We start from the raw sequence: 15,065 nt of genomic DNA, 5'->3' as shown, positions 1-15,065 counted from the left end.
GTTTGTTTTTTTACACCTTGCACTTGTTTTCCCTCCTGTGTCTGAGGAAAGATCAGTGAGCTGGTGGAGATGCTTCATCCGTCTCTGCCGACTTCTCTACACTTATTCTTATGTACAATTTGACTTGAATCACTCTTCTATTCATGCACTTCCCTCCTTCCATATCAACTTGACTACTCTATTTAATGGATTGCTTTCAGCTTTTAGATTGGAAACAGTGGATTCTTTGACCATCGCATTTTCACTCCCAGTCAGTCCTTGGGCCCCTACTCTTCAGCGCTATCTGAGTTACCATAGACTTTGTCAGTTCGAACCAGTCTGACCATTCTCTTTTGACCTCTCATCAACAAGGCATTTCCATCCACCAAACTGACGCTCACTGGATGTTTTTGTTCTTGGCACTGTTCGTAGTAAATTTTAGAGACTGTTGTGAGTGAAATCGCAGGAGATCAGCATTTACAGAAATATGATGTGCTATTTCCAAAATTCTGTTTACGTTTCATGACGTATTCAATGAGCCCTCAAGTAACATACACGTTTTTGTTGCCTCATGAAACATAAACAAAATATAGGAAATGGCATGTTACTTACAGCTGATGATCCTGATAAAATCAGACCCAAAACAAAGTAACAAGGTGCAGAGATGTTGAAATAATCCTCAGAGCGACTCTGTTAAATACAAAGTGTATGCGCTGTCGCTTGAGACTGCCCGGGTCTCTGTCTGAAGGAAAGAAGCCACAGGCATAATATCGGCGCTAATTCCATTATTAGTGTGACCATAATTTTAAGATTTTCCTGTTTATCATGCAATAACACATTGGCCGCCAATATATTGTGCCTCCCTAGTTTTTGTTCAATTAATTGCTCTCTAGAATGAAAATGTCTCTACTCTTATTACCACCAGCCACTGACTAGCAATAGCAAGTAGAAAAATGTCTAAACCCAACTTCCTGATTCAATTGGAAATACATCAACATAAGAACAACAACTGTGATAATCAAGCAATTTTGATGGGTCTTCAGGTTTTTTCCACCATGTTAATAATCTTACTGCATTTACTAGTTCATTGAAAATATGCATCTATTATAATTATTACTGCATGCATATTAGTCATGAATTAATTTACAAAATGCAGTTTAACATAGTTTTAGATGGAGTGTAGCCTTTCACACTGCAGGGCATGTCATCTTCATAATAAGAAATATTACATATGAAACTACCTATGTGCAAAAAACACAAACTAATTTAATGGCAGTTCTGGCTGTGGCAGCTACTCTTGGATGATGAAAATATGGGGAATATGGGAAAATGTGACCATTATCATCTTAAACCTGTTCAATACATCCATTTATTCAATAGTAAATCAGCAGTCTTGCCATCTCCCCTCCATCTCATTACTAAGGATACACGTGCAGCATGGAAGGCCTTTTACCTGCTGAATTGTCATCCCATTGTTATTCTGAGCTCAAAGTGAGCAGCGGAATTACAATTCACACCCTGCTGCTTTTAATACAAGCTTCCAGCATTTAGCAGTCAATCAGCAAGCTGGACTCTCATTCCTGGGATGCTGGAATATGTAGGGTTCAATATGTGCATTTTATGTTGATTTATAATATAGATATTTCCATCTCTACCATCTGATTGGCCATTCTAGGCTTTTCCATTACTTAATTATTTTAAAAGGCTGTTGGAATTAAACCATTGCAGCTGTGTTGATTTGGAGGGTTAGGGAGGTATGTGTAAAGTAATTTTGTAGTCACACACTTGGTGGCCTAACAACAACAGACAGGGAGAATAATGAATGTCCCCAGAAATGAATGTTGTGCCATTGTTTTGGTTTTTTTCTCCCAAATCCATGCCATGCACACACTCAGTGTGTTTGTGCATGTTGTTAATATTTGTGTGTTCAAATGATAGCCTTGCAATCAGGCAAGTGTGGTCCTTTTTAGCAAGGCCACTTAAGTATGCTGTCCTTGTTTTGTCATCGTTATGTGTGTAGTTTGCCATTTTAGTTTCCGTCCTTCATTTTTAATGCTATTCGTTATCATGTTTTTATTCATGTCCACGGAGTTAAAAAAAAATAAAACCGTTTCTAGCTATTCCAGTTAAGTTCCTAGTTTCTCTTTGTAAGTAGAGCAGTGATTCAAGGCCAGTGTTTCATGCGAATGAATGAACAAACCTTACATTTATTTTGTGCATTTCTGACATTATACGCACTAAACTAACACTTTACACAGTGAACAGGGGGTTCTCCTCAACCACCACCAGTGTGCAGCATCCACCTGGATGATGCGACGGCAGCCATAGTGCCCCACTATGCTGACCACACACAAGCTATTGGTATAGAGGAGAGAACAGGGTTATAAAGCCAATTAATGGTTGTGGATTATTAGGAGGCCATGACTAAGAAGGGCCAATGGGGGGAATTTATAATGACCACAAAGTCAGGACTTCAGTTTAACATCTCATCCCAAGGACGGTGCCTTTTTACAGTATAGTGTCCCCATCACTATACTGGGGCATTGGGACCCACACAGACCAAAGGGTGAGCACCCTCTGCTGGCCTCCCTAATACCTCTTCTAACAGCAACCTTAATTTTCCTAGGAGGTCTGCCATCCAGGTAGTGACCAGGCTCAACCCTGCTTAGCTTCTTTAGGAACTGGTCTTGAGCTACAAGAACATATGGCTGCTGGCTACTTGGACCCCATTCACTTGGTACATGTGTAGGTTTTATCTCGAGACCGTATACATCTCTTTGATTTATGTAGATGATATCATATCAAGTCTCCTTTCCTAGAAGACTGTTCTGTTATCCAGAGATGAAGAAATTATTTTATGCCCATGACTTGTAACTGCCACCCTATAACATATCACCGTGCTGCACACAAATAATGAAGGGTTTCTGATTTAACCGAGTGAGTGGCGCAAGGTTTGAAGACCAATGTGCTCTCCCCAGTATATACTGTAATTCAAACATGCTCGTTATCTAACCCTGTTGTCAATAGTCCTTGAGAGATAACTACTTCCTTGGTGCAATTGTCTACAAGTGTGAGTACTCTGCTATCAAAGCATAGTTAACTGATCATGGAACCAACAACAGGTCCCCTCTCTGTGCCATCCTAGCTAGTGTTTATGTTTATGCAAATCCAGGCTGTTTGTTTAGCCATTTTTGCTCTTTATCACAAATATTTTGCATTGTTTATATGTCATTCATTGACAGTGACTTTCACCCCCCAAAAAATGTATTTACTCACCCTTATATCATTCCAAATCTGCATGCTGTTTCTTTATGGAAAACAAAATCTCCACTGAGGTCTTTTACATGCTTGACTGTAAAGCTCAAAAACTAAACTTTAAAAGCACTTTAAAAGTAGTTAAATTTTTGTAACGGTTTGCATTACATTCCAAGTCTTCAGTGCCATACAATAGTTTTGAGTGATAAAGATACAGAAATGTATGCAGTTGCTCACTTTCAAATCAAATAATTTCTGCAAATCCAGGGCTCAACATAAATATTTTTTTCTGCTGGCACAGTTGAATCAGTGGTTTAGATTTTTACTTTGCCTGCCAGCATTTTCACTGTCCCCACTACAAAAAGTGATTTACATTTATTGTTAACAATATACACTCACTGAAACATTATGGTTATGTGTGCAATATGTTGAACATTAAAGTTCCCGACGTGGTCTGCTGCTGCTGTAAGCCCATCTGCCTCGGTTCGACATGTGCATTCTGAGATGCTATTCTGCTCACTACAATTGAACAGAGTGGTTATCTAAATTACCATAGCCTTTTTGTCAGCTCAAACCAGTCTGGCCATTCTGCCTTGACCTCTTTCATCAACAAGGCATTTCTGTTTACAGAACTGCCACTCACTGGATGTTATTGGCACCGTTCTGAGTAGACTCTAGAAACTGTTGTGTGTCAAAATCCCAGGAGATCAGAAGTTACAGAAAAACACAAACCAGCCGTCTGGCACCAACAATCATTCCATGGGTGAAATCACTGAGTTTTTTCGCCATTCTTATGGTTGATGTAAACATTAACTGAAGCTCCTGACCCATATCTGCATGATTTTGTGCACTATACTGCTGCCACACGATTGGCTTATTAGATAATCGCATGAATATGTAGGTGTACAGGTGTTCCTAATAAAGTGCTCAGCTTTAACCATTGTCTTTTTCTTTGTTTTGGTGTCTCTTCCTTGAAAACTTAGATTTGTATTTTGTCTTTTTAAATTAGTCACAGAAGCAGCAGTGTCTTCTGGCTGTTTCTCCTAGTATAGATTGAGTTTGCAAGCTTGGAGCATTGTGTCACTGAGTGATGGGAGATCAGAGTCTTTTGTTGTCTTTTAGTCCATTCTGAGTGCTAGAGTAGCCTTAAAATCAGTCTCTCTTTGAGACTTTGTTCACTCACTTAAAATGAAACAAACAGATATTTGCATATAGCACATGATGGAAGACAAATTTAGCACCTGTTAATTTCACTTGTATGTGGACAGTGGTTAATAAAGGATTTTTAAGTGTGTTTGGGCCATGTCTACATCAGGAGTGTCTCAAAAATGACGTGGCAGTTTCTAAAGCCAACTATTTTAGGAGAAGACATTGTTGTAGGTAGCTAGACAATAACACTGTAGCACTGTGAGATTGGCTGTTGAAATTAATATAGCTGTACTGTAAGCCCAAATTACTGTATGTTGCGAGAAGCAATGTCAGCTATAATAAGCATTAGGGTGAAAATACTGTATGTATTGGAGTGATGCAAAAGAATGAAAGAGATGTTACAGACTCACAGCTACGGCTGTGACCGAAATTAAAATTCAAGAAGCATATTTAATATAATTAGGTATAGACATACTGAATGGATGTCTCCATCATATAATGCCTTTGTCTCCATTGGCTCCATGATTCTGTGCTGTTAGCCTGTATTCATAACAGGCTGATATAGAAAGTACATAAGAGAAAATCTAGTATGGCTGGATCTCACCCACTAGTTTGCAGAACAAGACGGGTCATGATTCAACAAGTCGCAAACTATGGCAATATCATCATTGGATCACGATTGAAACATTTCGGTGCTTTACTTTATCAAGTACAGCACCTCATAGAAGTAACTCTGATCACACTGACTAAAGCTGGTTTTAGAGTTTTGTTTATTCCGTTTATTTCAACAACCTGCTAAATAATATATGACATGTATGGTATTATAGATATATTAATATATGATTGTATCGGCACAGCTCTATATTCTTGAAAAGCATTTTGAGCTTCATCTAGATATAAACCTGAACGATGTCTTTTATCATACAATGCTGCCTCATTAATTAATTATTAAGGCTTACAGCAGAGTTGAGGTGGTGCTGATGGTATTTTCCTTGTATTTTGTATCACAGGAGGGAGTGGAGGTGAGGGTGGCTCGGATCTTCAACACCTTTGGGTCTCGCATGCACATGAACGATGGGCGAGTGGTCAGTAATTTCATTCTGCAGGCTTTACAGGGAGAGCCACTGACGGTAAGACCCATTCACCTCAACAATGCATTGAACCATGCACATGCACACACAGTGTTAATCACACCTCCTAACACTCACATCAAGATGTTTTGACTCAGCTCTACTGTTGATTTCTTGCACTCATAGACATATACAGCCATGGCCAAAATTATTGGCTGTGACATACATTTTGTGTTTCGCTAATTTTTTTGATTCAGTTGTGGTGGTGTTGATTCACATTGTTTCTCAATTATTGTGCAGAGTCATCAGATTCATTTTAAATAATTGCAAAAAGCTTAATTGGCCCAAAAAATTAACTATCACAAAAACCCAAATTTCACAGTTTTTTGGTCCTGGCACAAAATGACCAGCTAACATAATTTCACTAATCATATCAGCAGCACCTGGGAAAGTGTGAATGAGTAATCACTCTATCATTCTGATTGGATTATAAGAGCATACATATTGCTATTAATGGAGAGAATATGTGCTTCCAATCAATGTGTTCTTGTTAGCAATGGTTACTTCTAAAGAAAGACGTGCAGCCATCATCGCTTTGCATCAAAATGGACTCACATGGAAGGAAATTGCTGCAAAGAATATTGCACCTGAAAGAACCATTTACCTGATCATCAAGAACTTCAAGGAGAGAGGTTCAACTGCAGTGAAGATGGCTTCAGGACATCCCAGAGTGTCCAACAAGTGCCAGGACTATCTCCTTCTGAGGAGTCAGCTATAGAATTGTGTCACTACCAGTGCAGAGCTTGCTTAATATTGGCAGTAGTTTGCCTCAATGTGCGTGCAGATGCACTCACACCAAAGACTTTTGGACATTGGCCTGGTGTCATGAAGGGCAGCAAAGAAGCCACTTCTATCCAAGAATAACATCAAGGACAAACTTAAATTCCAAGAAAAACATCAAGGACATACTGAAATTCTGCAGGAAGTACAAGGATTGGACAGCAGAAGACTGGTGCAAAGTTATTTTCTCTGATGAATCCCCCTTCCGACTGTTTGGGACATCTGGAAATTTGATAGTCCGGAGAACAAAAGGTGAAAGCTACCATGAGTCTTATTTCATGCCAACACTGAAGCATCCTGAGACCATCCATATGTGGGGTTGCTTTTCATCCAAGGGAGTGGGTTCTCTCACAACTCTGCCCAAAATCACTTCCATGAATAAAGAATGGTATCACAACATCCTGCAAGAGCAACTTCTCCCAGGAGCAATTTGGTGATGATCCGTGCATTTTCCAGCATGATGGAGCACCATGTCACAAGGCAAGAATGATAATGAAGCTCTGAGATAATTACATTTAAATTTTGGATCCATGGCCAGGCAACTCCCTGGATCTTAATCCCATAGAGACCCTGTGGTCAATCCGCAAAAGTTTTTCAAGCAGAATTTCACAAATTGTGATAAATACCGAGCGCTAGTAAGGCAAGAATGGATCGCCATTTGTAGATAATTTTTTCACATGTTTCTATGGTATACTGGAAAACCATGATACGCGTTTCATATGTTTTAAAGGCCAAATCCCAGAAGCTGGATATCAGCTTCTGGGATTTGGCCCAGAAGCTGATATCCAGCATGCCAGAGCGAATTGCAGAGGTTATGAAGAACAAAGGGTCAACACTGTATATATTGACTCTTTGCATATATTGAATGTTTTTGCCATAAAAAGCCTTTAAAACATATGAAACGCGTATCATGGTTTTCCAGTATACCATAGAAACATGTGAAAAAATGATCTACAAATACTGAAACGGCAAACTTAGCAAAACAGCCAATACAAAAGTATGTACAGCCAATACTTTTGGCCATGGCTGTACAGTGGCCCCCTAAATGATTTGTAATCTTAAGATATACTTAAAATGAATTAATTCCATTAGATAACACAATTTCAATCCAAGTGGCATCTGCAAATAAATGCTAAATCTTTTTCTAGAACACTAAAAATGTTCAAATCAACAAATATGTTATATTTTACTCTATCATGCATTGTGATTTGTGGTTACTCTGGAACCTGGAGGCAGGATCACTTTTGCACTCTATCCAAAACATTTGTTACCCACCTTCCCATACCTCTAGACCAAGGAATGTGTGCCGTAACACACTGATTACTCATTGTCTGTCTTCTGCACCTTTTCAGGTTTACGGTTCAGGGTCTCAGACAAGAGCTTTCCAGTATGTGAGGTAAGTACTGATATAAAACTCTAAAAAAGATGGATGTTTCCTTTTAATGGAGTTTTTATTTGTTTCATTCCTCCCAAAAGCACTTAGGTTTGCTTGTGGTTAACTTTAGTTTGCTTGTGTAATGGGCACAAATATAGTAGCTAAATGTACCACAATTCCAGAAAAGTTGGAAGAGGATGCAAAATGCCAACAAAAATCAAAATGTAGTGATTTGTAAATTTACATTTGATTTGTATTAAAACAAAAACTGAATACATTTAAAGTACTTCATGTTTTACCTAATAAGCATTGCTTTTCAATATATAGACTTTTTCTGAAATTAATGCCTGCAACATATTCCAAAAAAGTTCAGAAGGGCAAATTAGGACAAATAACAATATGGCGAGTTGAAATAACAAGGTGATATGAAAGAGGTGATGGTAAACAGGTTAGTCAGTCGTGTTGTAGTATATACAGAGCATTCGAAAAAAGCCTAGTCCTTCAAGAGCAAGAATGGGTTGAGGCTCACCAATTTGTTGCAGATGCTTCAGCAAATAATCCAGTACTTTAAATGGTTAGTTCATCCAACATTTTTAGTTATCCCATAATGTACTCACCCTCAAGCCATCCTAGGTTTATATGACTTACTTATTTCTGGCAAACACAGAGTTATATTGAAAAATATCCTGGCTCCTCCAAGCTTTATAATGGGAGTGAATGGTACCTTAGATTTTGAGGCCCAATAAAGCACATCCATCCATCAAAAAAGTAATAAATATGGTTCCAGGGGGTTAACCCTCTGTGGTCTGAGCCTTTGAGAAGTTTTGACATGCCTTGACATTTGTGCTTTTTCAATTGCTTATAAACATATTAATGGCTAAAGTGTGATAACACTGTATTCAGCACAAACTGGGCTACAATAATATGTGAGCAACATGTGTGTACATGTTTGTATTATTGAGAAAATAACGTTTATGCGTGGTTTTTGAAAAAACTGACATTTTAAGTCATTGAAAAAAGGCCATATAGCACATACTAAACCTTTGTCCACAAGACTTTTGAGAACTGGAACTTGTAGCCTGGAGTTTTTGCTACAAAATGATGAGAAAACCATCCTGATCACTCATTCATACAAAACAATATACTAATTTAACTTTTGTAAGACACTTTTAGTGTTAGAAAGGTCATATGCGAGGAGGTGTGAACTATCATGAATATTGAGGTGATTTACACCCAAAGAGACAAAACACCCCTGCCCTGGACCTATCACTGAGGAATGTGTCAGAAAGAGAATGAATGTGAGGAGACTTAATGATCAAAATAAAGTTTTAAGTTAAAAGAAGTAATCTGACTATACATTTTCTTGTCCGAATTTGTATCTTCTGCTGGATCGTCTCTCTCTTCAAAATACAAATGTTCATCGGAGTCCCGCTCTTCTGAGGAACATGTTAACTCTTCCTTACTATCCGGGAGTTTCCCCGCCTGTGTATTGTTACAAACTGTCGGGGGCGTTTACCATTTGCATTGATCGCCTCAGCACATTAGCGTATGAATAGCGCGCTCTGCTTGTGGGTGTGAACCTGACGGAGAATCTCATATGCGCGTGCGCATCTCCTTTATTCCTTGTCTACCTGTCAGACTCATCAAGTTGCGAGACGTGCGCGCACAGTGGAGAAAATGTCTGAGAGAAGGGAGTTGAGGGGGTCTGTGTGTGTGAGTTAAAGCAGTGTTTCTCAACTGGTCTATTCGGACTGGGTCACAGACAGCAGGGAAAGAGCAATGCCATGGTTCTCCCATTGAAGACATTTCGGTGTTTCAGCTAGTATTTATTTTTCATAAATACATTATTATTATTATTATTATTATTATTATTATTATTATTATTACTATTATTTAAGACTAGCACACTGACCTAACCATGGTAATGAGGAGCATTTCCTTCTGTGTAATATGTGTATAAGTGTATAAATATGTAATATTAGGTAACAAACGGGATAATAATGGGCTCATATAAGTAAATATGCTCTTCAGTTTTTAAAAGGGGGAGAGAAACTTCCTGTAGATTTTGTTTTTGACAACATCAACAAAAATAATGACACTTGATGCATGCCCTTGTACTGGAAAACCATGAACAAATCTATGCAACATAAAGCGAAATGCAACCCAGGATACATTAAATACAGGTTATGTTTAATCTATGGCAGGTCGACACTTTATGTCCAATGTAAAATCTGTCCTGAAGCAAAACCAGTTGAAAAGCACTGAGATAAAGGTACAGACAGGAGCATTCTGGCTGTGCTGTCGTGCATCTTCAGTATGTGTTAACTGTTAATAATCATAGGACATTACTTTAAAACCTCACAGCTGATGTTATTTTTCATTTAGTTGTTCATTTAACATGCTATGATGACATGTAAACTAACATGCTTTAGTTATATAACATGTTATTTACATGATATTGTTTATCACGTTTATAATTCTGTTTATTATAATTGTTAGCTTTCTTATTTTTTCTATTTATTTATTTTCAAAAGGGAGACTTTTTTTTTTTTACAAATATGGACCAAGAGTGGACGCCGCATCATTCTTAAAAGTGTAACACATAAAATACATGGTTTCAAGTTTTAATTATAATAGTGTTTGCTCAAAAATAAAAAATAAAAATAAAATAATCCTTCTGTTTTCACTAATAATAGTAATTGTGTTGTACCGTATACTGTGAAACCGTGATATTTTTTGAGACTGTTATCATACCGTGAAAATCTCATACCGTTGCAACCCTACTTGAGCCTTGATAGTCCCAAATCTAAAGTCAGGGGTGTTCCATATACCTTAAACCCGGAAACTGTGGCATAAATGGCATAAAGGACTGAATCATAAATTTAAATTGGACTTACAACAAAAAAAACTAAAAAACGAGAGGGTTTGATGCCTTGTTTCAGAAGTCCAGTACATGCAATTTCCATGAAGAGACTTTAAACATTTAGACGACACGTCCGTCTGTCCCCCTTTCTGGCTTTTCATTGTCAACTGTAGCTTTATTTATTCTGCTATTTGTCAAAAGAAGGGAAAACACATATTCAAATGACACTGACTGCTTCTGTGCTGGCCCATCTATTGCAAGTCTTATTTTTTTATTAAATAACTCTTGGGGGAAAAGAAGACATTTCTTGATTGATTGCTTAATGGTGTTTACAAGGATGGAGGCCTGCTTTTGGTGGGATTACTAAAGCTTTCTGGTAATTGCGTTGAAGGTATTTCAAAGGCTGAACTCTGTTTTGATTTAAAAGACTGCAGTGTTTGCGTACAGACTGATGATGTCGTACTTTGGCAGAGGCAAATGTATCAGTTTATTAATGGTCTTTGCAGACATTATCATGTGATAGCCATGTGATTCTTGAATACAGGGGAGAAGTGAGAGATACAGATGATGGGGGCCGGGGAAGTTACTGTCATTCACCTTTCATAGTTTCTGTTTGGTAGGAATTTTGTTGTCTTTACTATACAAGACTTTGGTAACACCTTCTTCCTCTGACCATCAAACACTATACTATTTACTATCTGTCTGCCTTCAAGGACAGAAAAGAATAAATTAGTTTGTTGAAGGTCTTTTGACTATTATTTAATCAAGCCGCTTTCATTTATTGGGTGTGTGGTGCTTTTGCTCTCACCTTAGAAGACTCAGCGCTCAGGAGAGATAAGAGATCAGAGCCATCGTTGGCTATTTGAAGCCTCCATATCTCAGCACAGCAAACATTCTCCAGGATGTACAAAGTTCACTTACAGTAATTAGGATTGTGCAAAATAGGACATGTGATTTACCACAGAATTTTCCTCCAAGTTTCCTCCAAATCTTTTCAGAGTTCTGGCTTTCTTAGGCCACAGTTCAGTTTGAACGAGTCTAAGGCACTGTCTTAACACTCTAATTAGTCTTAGGTGATCCAATCTTAGGATTGATGTCAAAAGCAGAGAAAAACTTGATTTATAATCTAAATTATACACAGTTTATTATAAAATTTAGTTGTGTGTGTGTATATATGTGTATATATATATATATTCATAAAAAGTTACATTTAGACATTTATGGATATTCAGCAAGTTGGGAGAGACAAAGAAATAATACAATATTAACAATCAAAAAGGATAACAATAGCACTTAAAAAAATCAGCCAGGACAAACATAAGCTGTCTCTACACAAATCCTATTGTCAGGACGGAAGCAATATCAAGGCCTATATACGTCAAAATGTTCCCAAATTTGATGAAATACTATGTCTTTAGCATGCAACATACATGTCAAATAATCTGATTTTCAACACATATTCAAGGATAGTTCATTGCCAGGTTTTAACAGATGGGGCTCTATCTGAGATCCACTGCAAAATTATACATTTTCTAGCACAGAATGTTTGGATACTTTAAAGCTTTATCTTGTGCCTACTAAGACCTAAGGGAGGAGGTATCCCCAATAGATAACACGCTGGATCTCACACCAAAGCAGCATCTAAGTTTTGTTCAACTCTTCAGAATTATTCCACCAGAACCTCTGTATATTGTTGCAAAAATATAAGCAATGGGTAAGACTCCCTAATTCTATCTCACATTTGGGGCAGAGAGGAGAGAAATCAGCCCTAAATCTGCTGCGTTGGAAAGGAGAAATGTGAGCTCAATGAAGAATCTTGAGCTGAATAGCTCTCACTCTATTACATACACTCAAAGTCTCTGCATTTTTCCAGGCCATATTCCATTCCTTTCCCAAAATGTTTGGAGGTATTAACATACTTAAACAACATACCATAAAATAAACTTTTAGATCTGGTTTAATGTAACACAAAAAGCTGCTTATCTATTTCTGAAGAACTTACTGTAGAGAGAAGAGTATTATCATTTTGAATATAATTTCACATTTGTTGATAACATAAGATATCCCAACCATCAAGAAGGCAAGAAAGCCCCTTAAGAGCCCATTGTCGGAAGCACACATGATTCACCCCTGGAAGAAATTCAAAGTTATTACATATTGGAGTGAAAACTGATGTTAAAGTACATTAGCATTACAATCACCTAATAGATTGCCAAGCCTTAACAGTATTAACAGTAATAGGGTTTGTACAAGCTACTTTAACAGTCTTCATCCTTTTGAGGAAAAGCTCATTTTGAAGAGGTACCTATGATTGACTCTATGGCCAGCCAAAGTGTAGCTGGTTCTTCAGATATCCATATAGTTATATAACAAAAATGGGCACCAAGTTGGTATGTTCAAATGTCTGAAAGACCAAGACCAACCATGACATCTGGAGATGCAATGTGTTGATCCTGTGGCAAGGTTTTTCTTAGCCCGTATTTAACCATCTATCTAAGTCTCTAATAGTTTTCTGTGAAAAGAGAATTGGGATCATCTGGATTGGATATAATAATCTGGGGAGAGTATTCATTTTTAAAATAGTAATACACACCAGCCTGGAGATAGGGTGAGTATTCCATTTTTCCAAGTCAAGCTTTATATGATTGAGAAGAGTAGTAACATTATTTAAACATCTGACTAAATTTAGATGTTCTATATATTCACAAATATACAAAACTGGGTGGGGACCACATGAAGGGGACACTACCTAATGGCAAGGCTTCTGATTTGCTAAAATTAACCTATATCCAGATAAAGCACTAAATTCTGTGATGACAGCAATAAGATGATTTAGACCAGAAATATCCACACAAGGATGATAATAAGAAAAATAAGAATGGCATCTGCATACAGAGTGATTTTTTTGCTGCCTATTGGTTATAGTCAAACAATCTATACCAGAATTAGACCTGATTGCCTCAGCCAGAGGTTGTATTATTAGGGCAAACAAAAGGGGCAAGAGTGGGTAGCCCTGCCGTGTCCACCTGTTAACTCTAAAACTTGTTGAACATAGACCATTAATTATCACAGTGGCATGGGGATCAGTATATAATAACTTGACCCAGCTAATAAATTTTTCACCCTGTCTGAATTTAAAGTATTAAAAAGTTATGACCATTCAACTTGGTTGAATGCTTTTTCGGTGTCCATCAAGATAACAAGACTGTCCACTCTGAACTGATGAGAAAACTGAATCAAATGTAATAGTCTGTGAGTATTATTACTGGAACTGCATCCCTTAATGAAGCATGTTTGATCTTCTTTAATGAGCTGGGGTACTAACTATTCAAGCTTTGATGGAAGGATTTTGGAAAGGATCTTAAAATCAGTGTTCAAGAGAGATATTGGCCTATAAGAGACACAATCCTCTGGCTGTTTCCCCTTTTTTAATAATAAAGAAATGTTGGCTTCCTGTAAAGAGGGTGGAAGAATAACATTATATAAGGAATAGTTAAACATTTACAAAAGCGGTCAACTAAAATATCCTGATATTCCTTATAAAAATCCATCACCCAGTCCATCTGGGCTTTTGCAGCCTCCAGTCCCTTAAGAGCTGTTAACATCTCTTCCCTCAAAATAGAATCATTAAGGGCTGACTTCTGGTTATCAGTTATGGAGGGTAACTCAGTTCTATAAAAAAAACGCATCCATGAGGTCTATTGAACTAGGTGGAGTCTAAGATTTATACAAACATTTGAAAATGTTTACAAATGAACTGTTGATTGTTGTAACATTAGAAGAAAGATGCACTTTCAAGTCAAGTGGTTTTTATTGATCATCTTTAATTGAGGAAATCATTTTAGAATCTGCTTTTCTCTTAGTGAGGTAGGCAAAATATTCCCTGCCTTATCGCCATGCTCATATACAGCCTTTGTTTAGCAAATCTAACTTTCCTCTCAGGGTGTCTTGTAGTCAGAGTTTAAAGCAAAACGTAAAGCAGTAATTTCTTTCAATCTAGCTGAGTTGGATTCTGGATATGCTCCCCTTCTGCCCATTTTATTTTTGCCACTGGAATATCTTTCTGTTCAGCCTGTCTACACCTCTTACTAGAAGTATAGGAAATTATAAGACCCCTCGAGAAAGCCTTTATTGTCTCCCATAACAATGATTTATCTTCCGTAGAAGGAGCATTAATAGGAAAACAAAATATTGGAACTTGAAGAAATAAATGCTCTATACTTAAATATAAAAGGGTTACGTCTCCAGTACCTAGTGTGATTTATAGGGTCCTGAAATTTCAAGTATAAAAAAACAGCAGCATGGTCAGATATTACTATATTGCCAACGGCACTACGATGTACAAATGGCAACTACCCCTTAGGGACAAAAAAAATATATATTCTTGTATGGCAGCATTGTTGTTTAGATGAAAAAAAGGAAATTCTTTATCAGCAGGATGCTGAGCCCACCACACATCCACATAATCCAGATCCTCACATAAAGAATTAATAAATGTAGCCTGAAATGAGGGAGCCATAGTACCTGAGTGAAA

General features: G+C 37.5%; 1 protein-coding gene across 1 annotated transcript in view; it reads left to right on the top strand.

The window, feature by feature from the left end:
• LOC127655233 (UDP-glucuronic acid decarboxylase 1-like) overlaps positions 1-15,065 on the top strand; it is a 95,132-nt gene that overhangs the window by 66,222 nt on the left and 13,845 nt on the right. The window contains exons 10-11 of the mRNA XM_052142912.1: positions 5,394-5,513; positions 7,646-7,689. Coding sequence (XP_051998872.1) covers positions 5,394-5,513; positions 7,646-7,689 — 164 coding nt within the window. The remainder of the gene's footprint in view (positions 1-5,393; positions 5,514-7,645; positions 7,690-15,065) is intronic.

Source organism: Xyrauchen texanus, chromosome 14 (genome assembly GCF_025860055.1).
Source record: "Xyrauchen texanus isolate HMW12.3.18 chromosome 14, RBS_HiC_50CHRs, whole genome shotgun sequence".
In the NCBI taxonomy this organism is placed as follows: domain Eukaryota; kingdom Metazoa; phylum Chordata; class Actinopteri; order Cypriniformes; family Catostomidae; genus Xyrauchen; species Xyrauchen texanus.
Note: the sequence above shows the minus strand (reverse complement) of the source record. Positions and strands in the feature narration are given on the sequence as shown.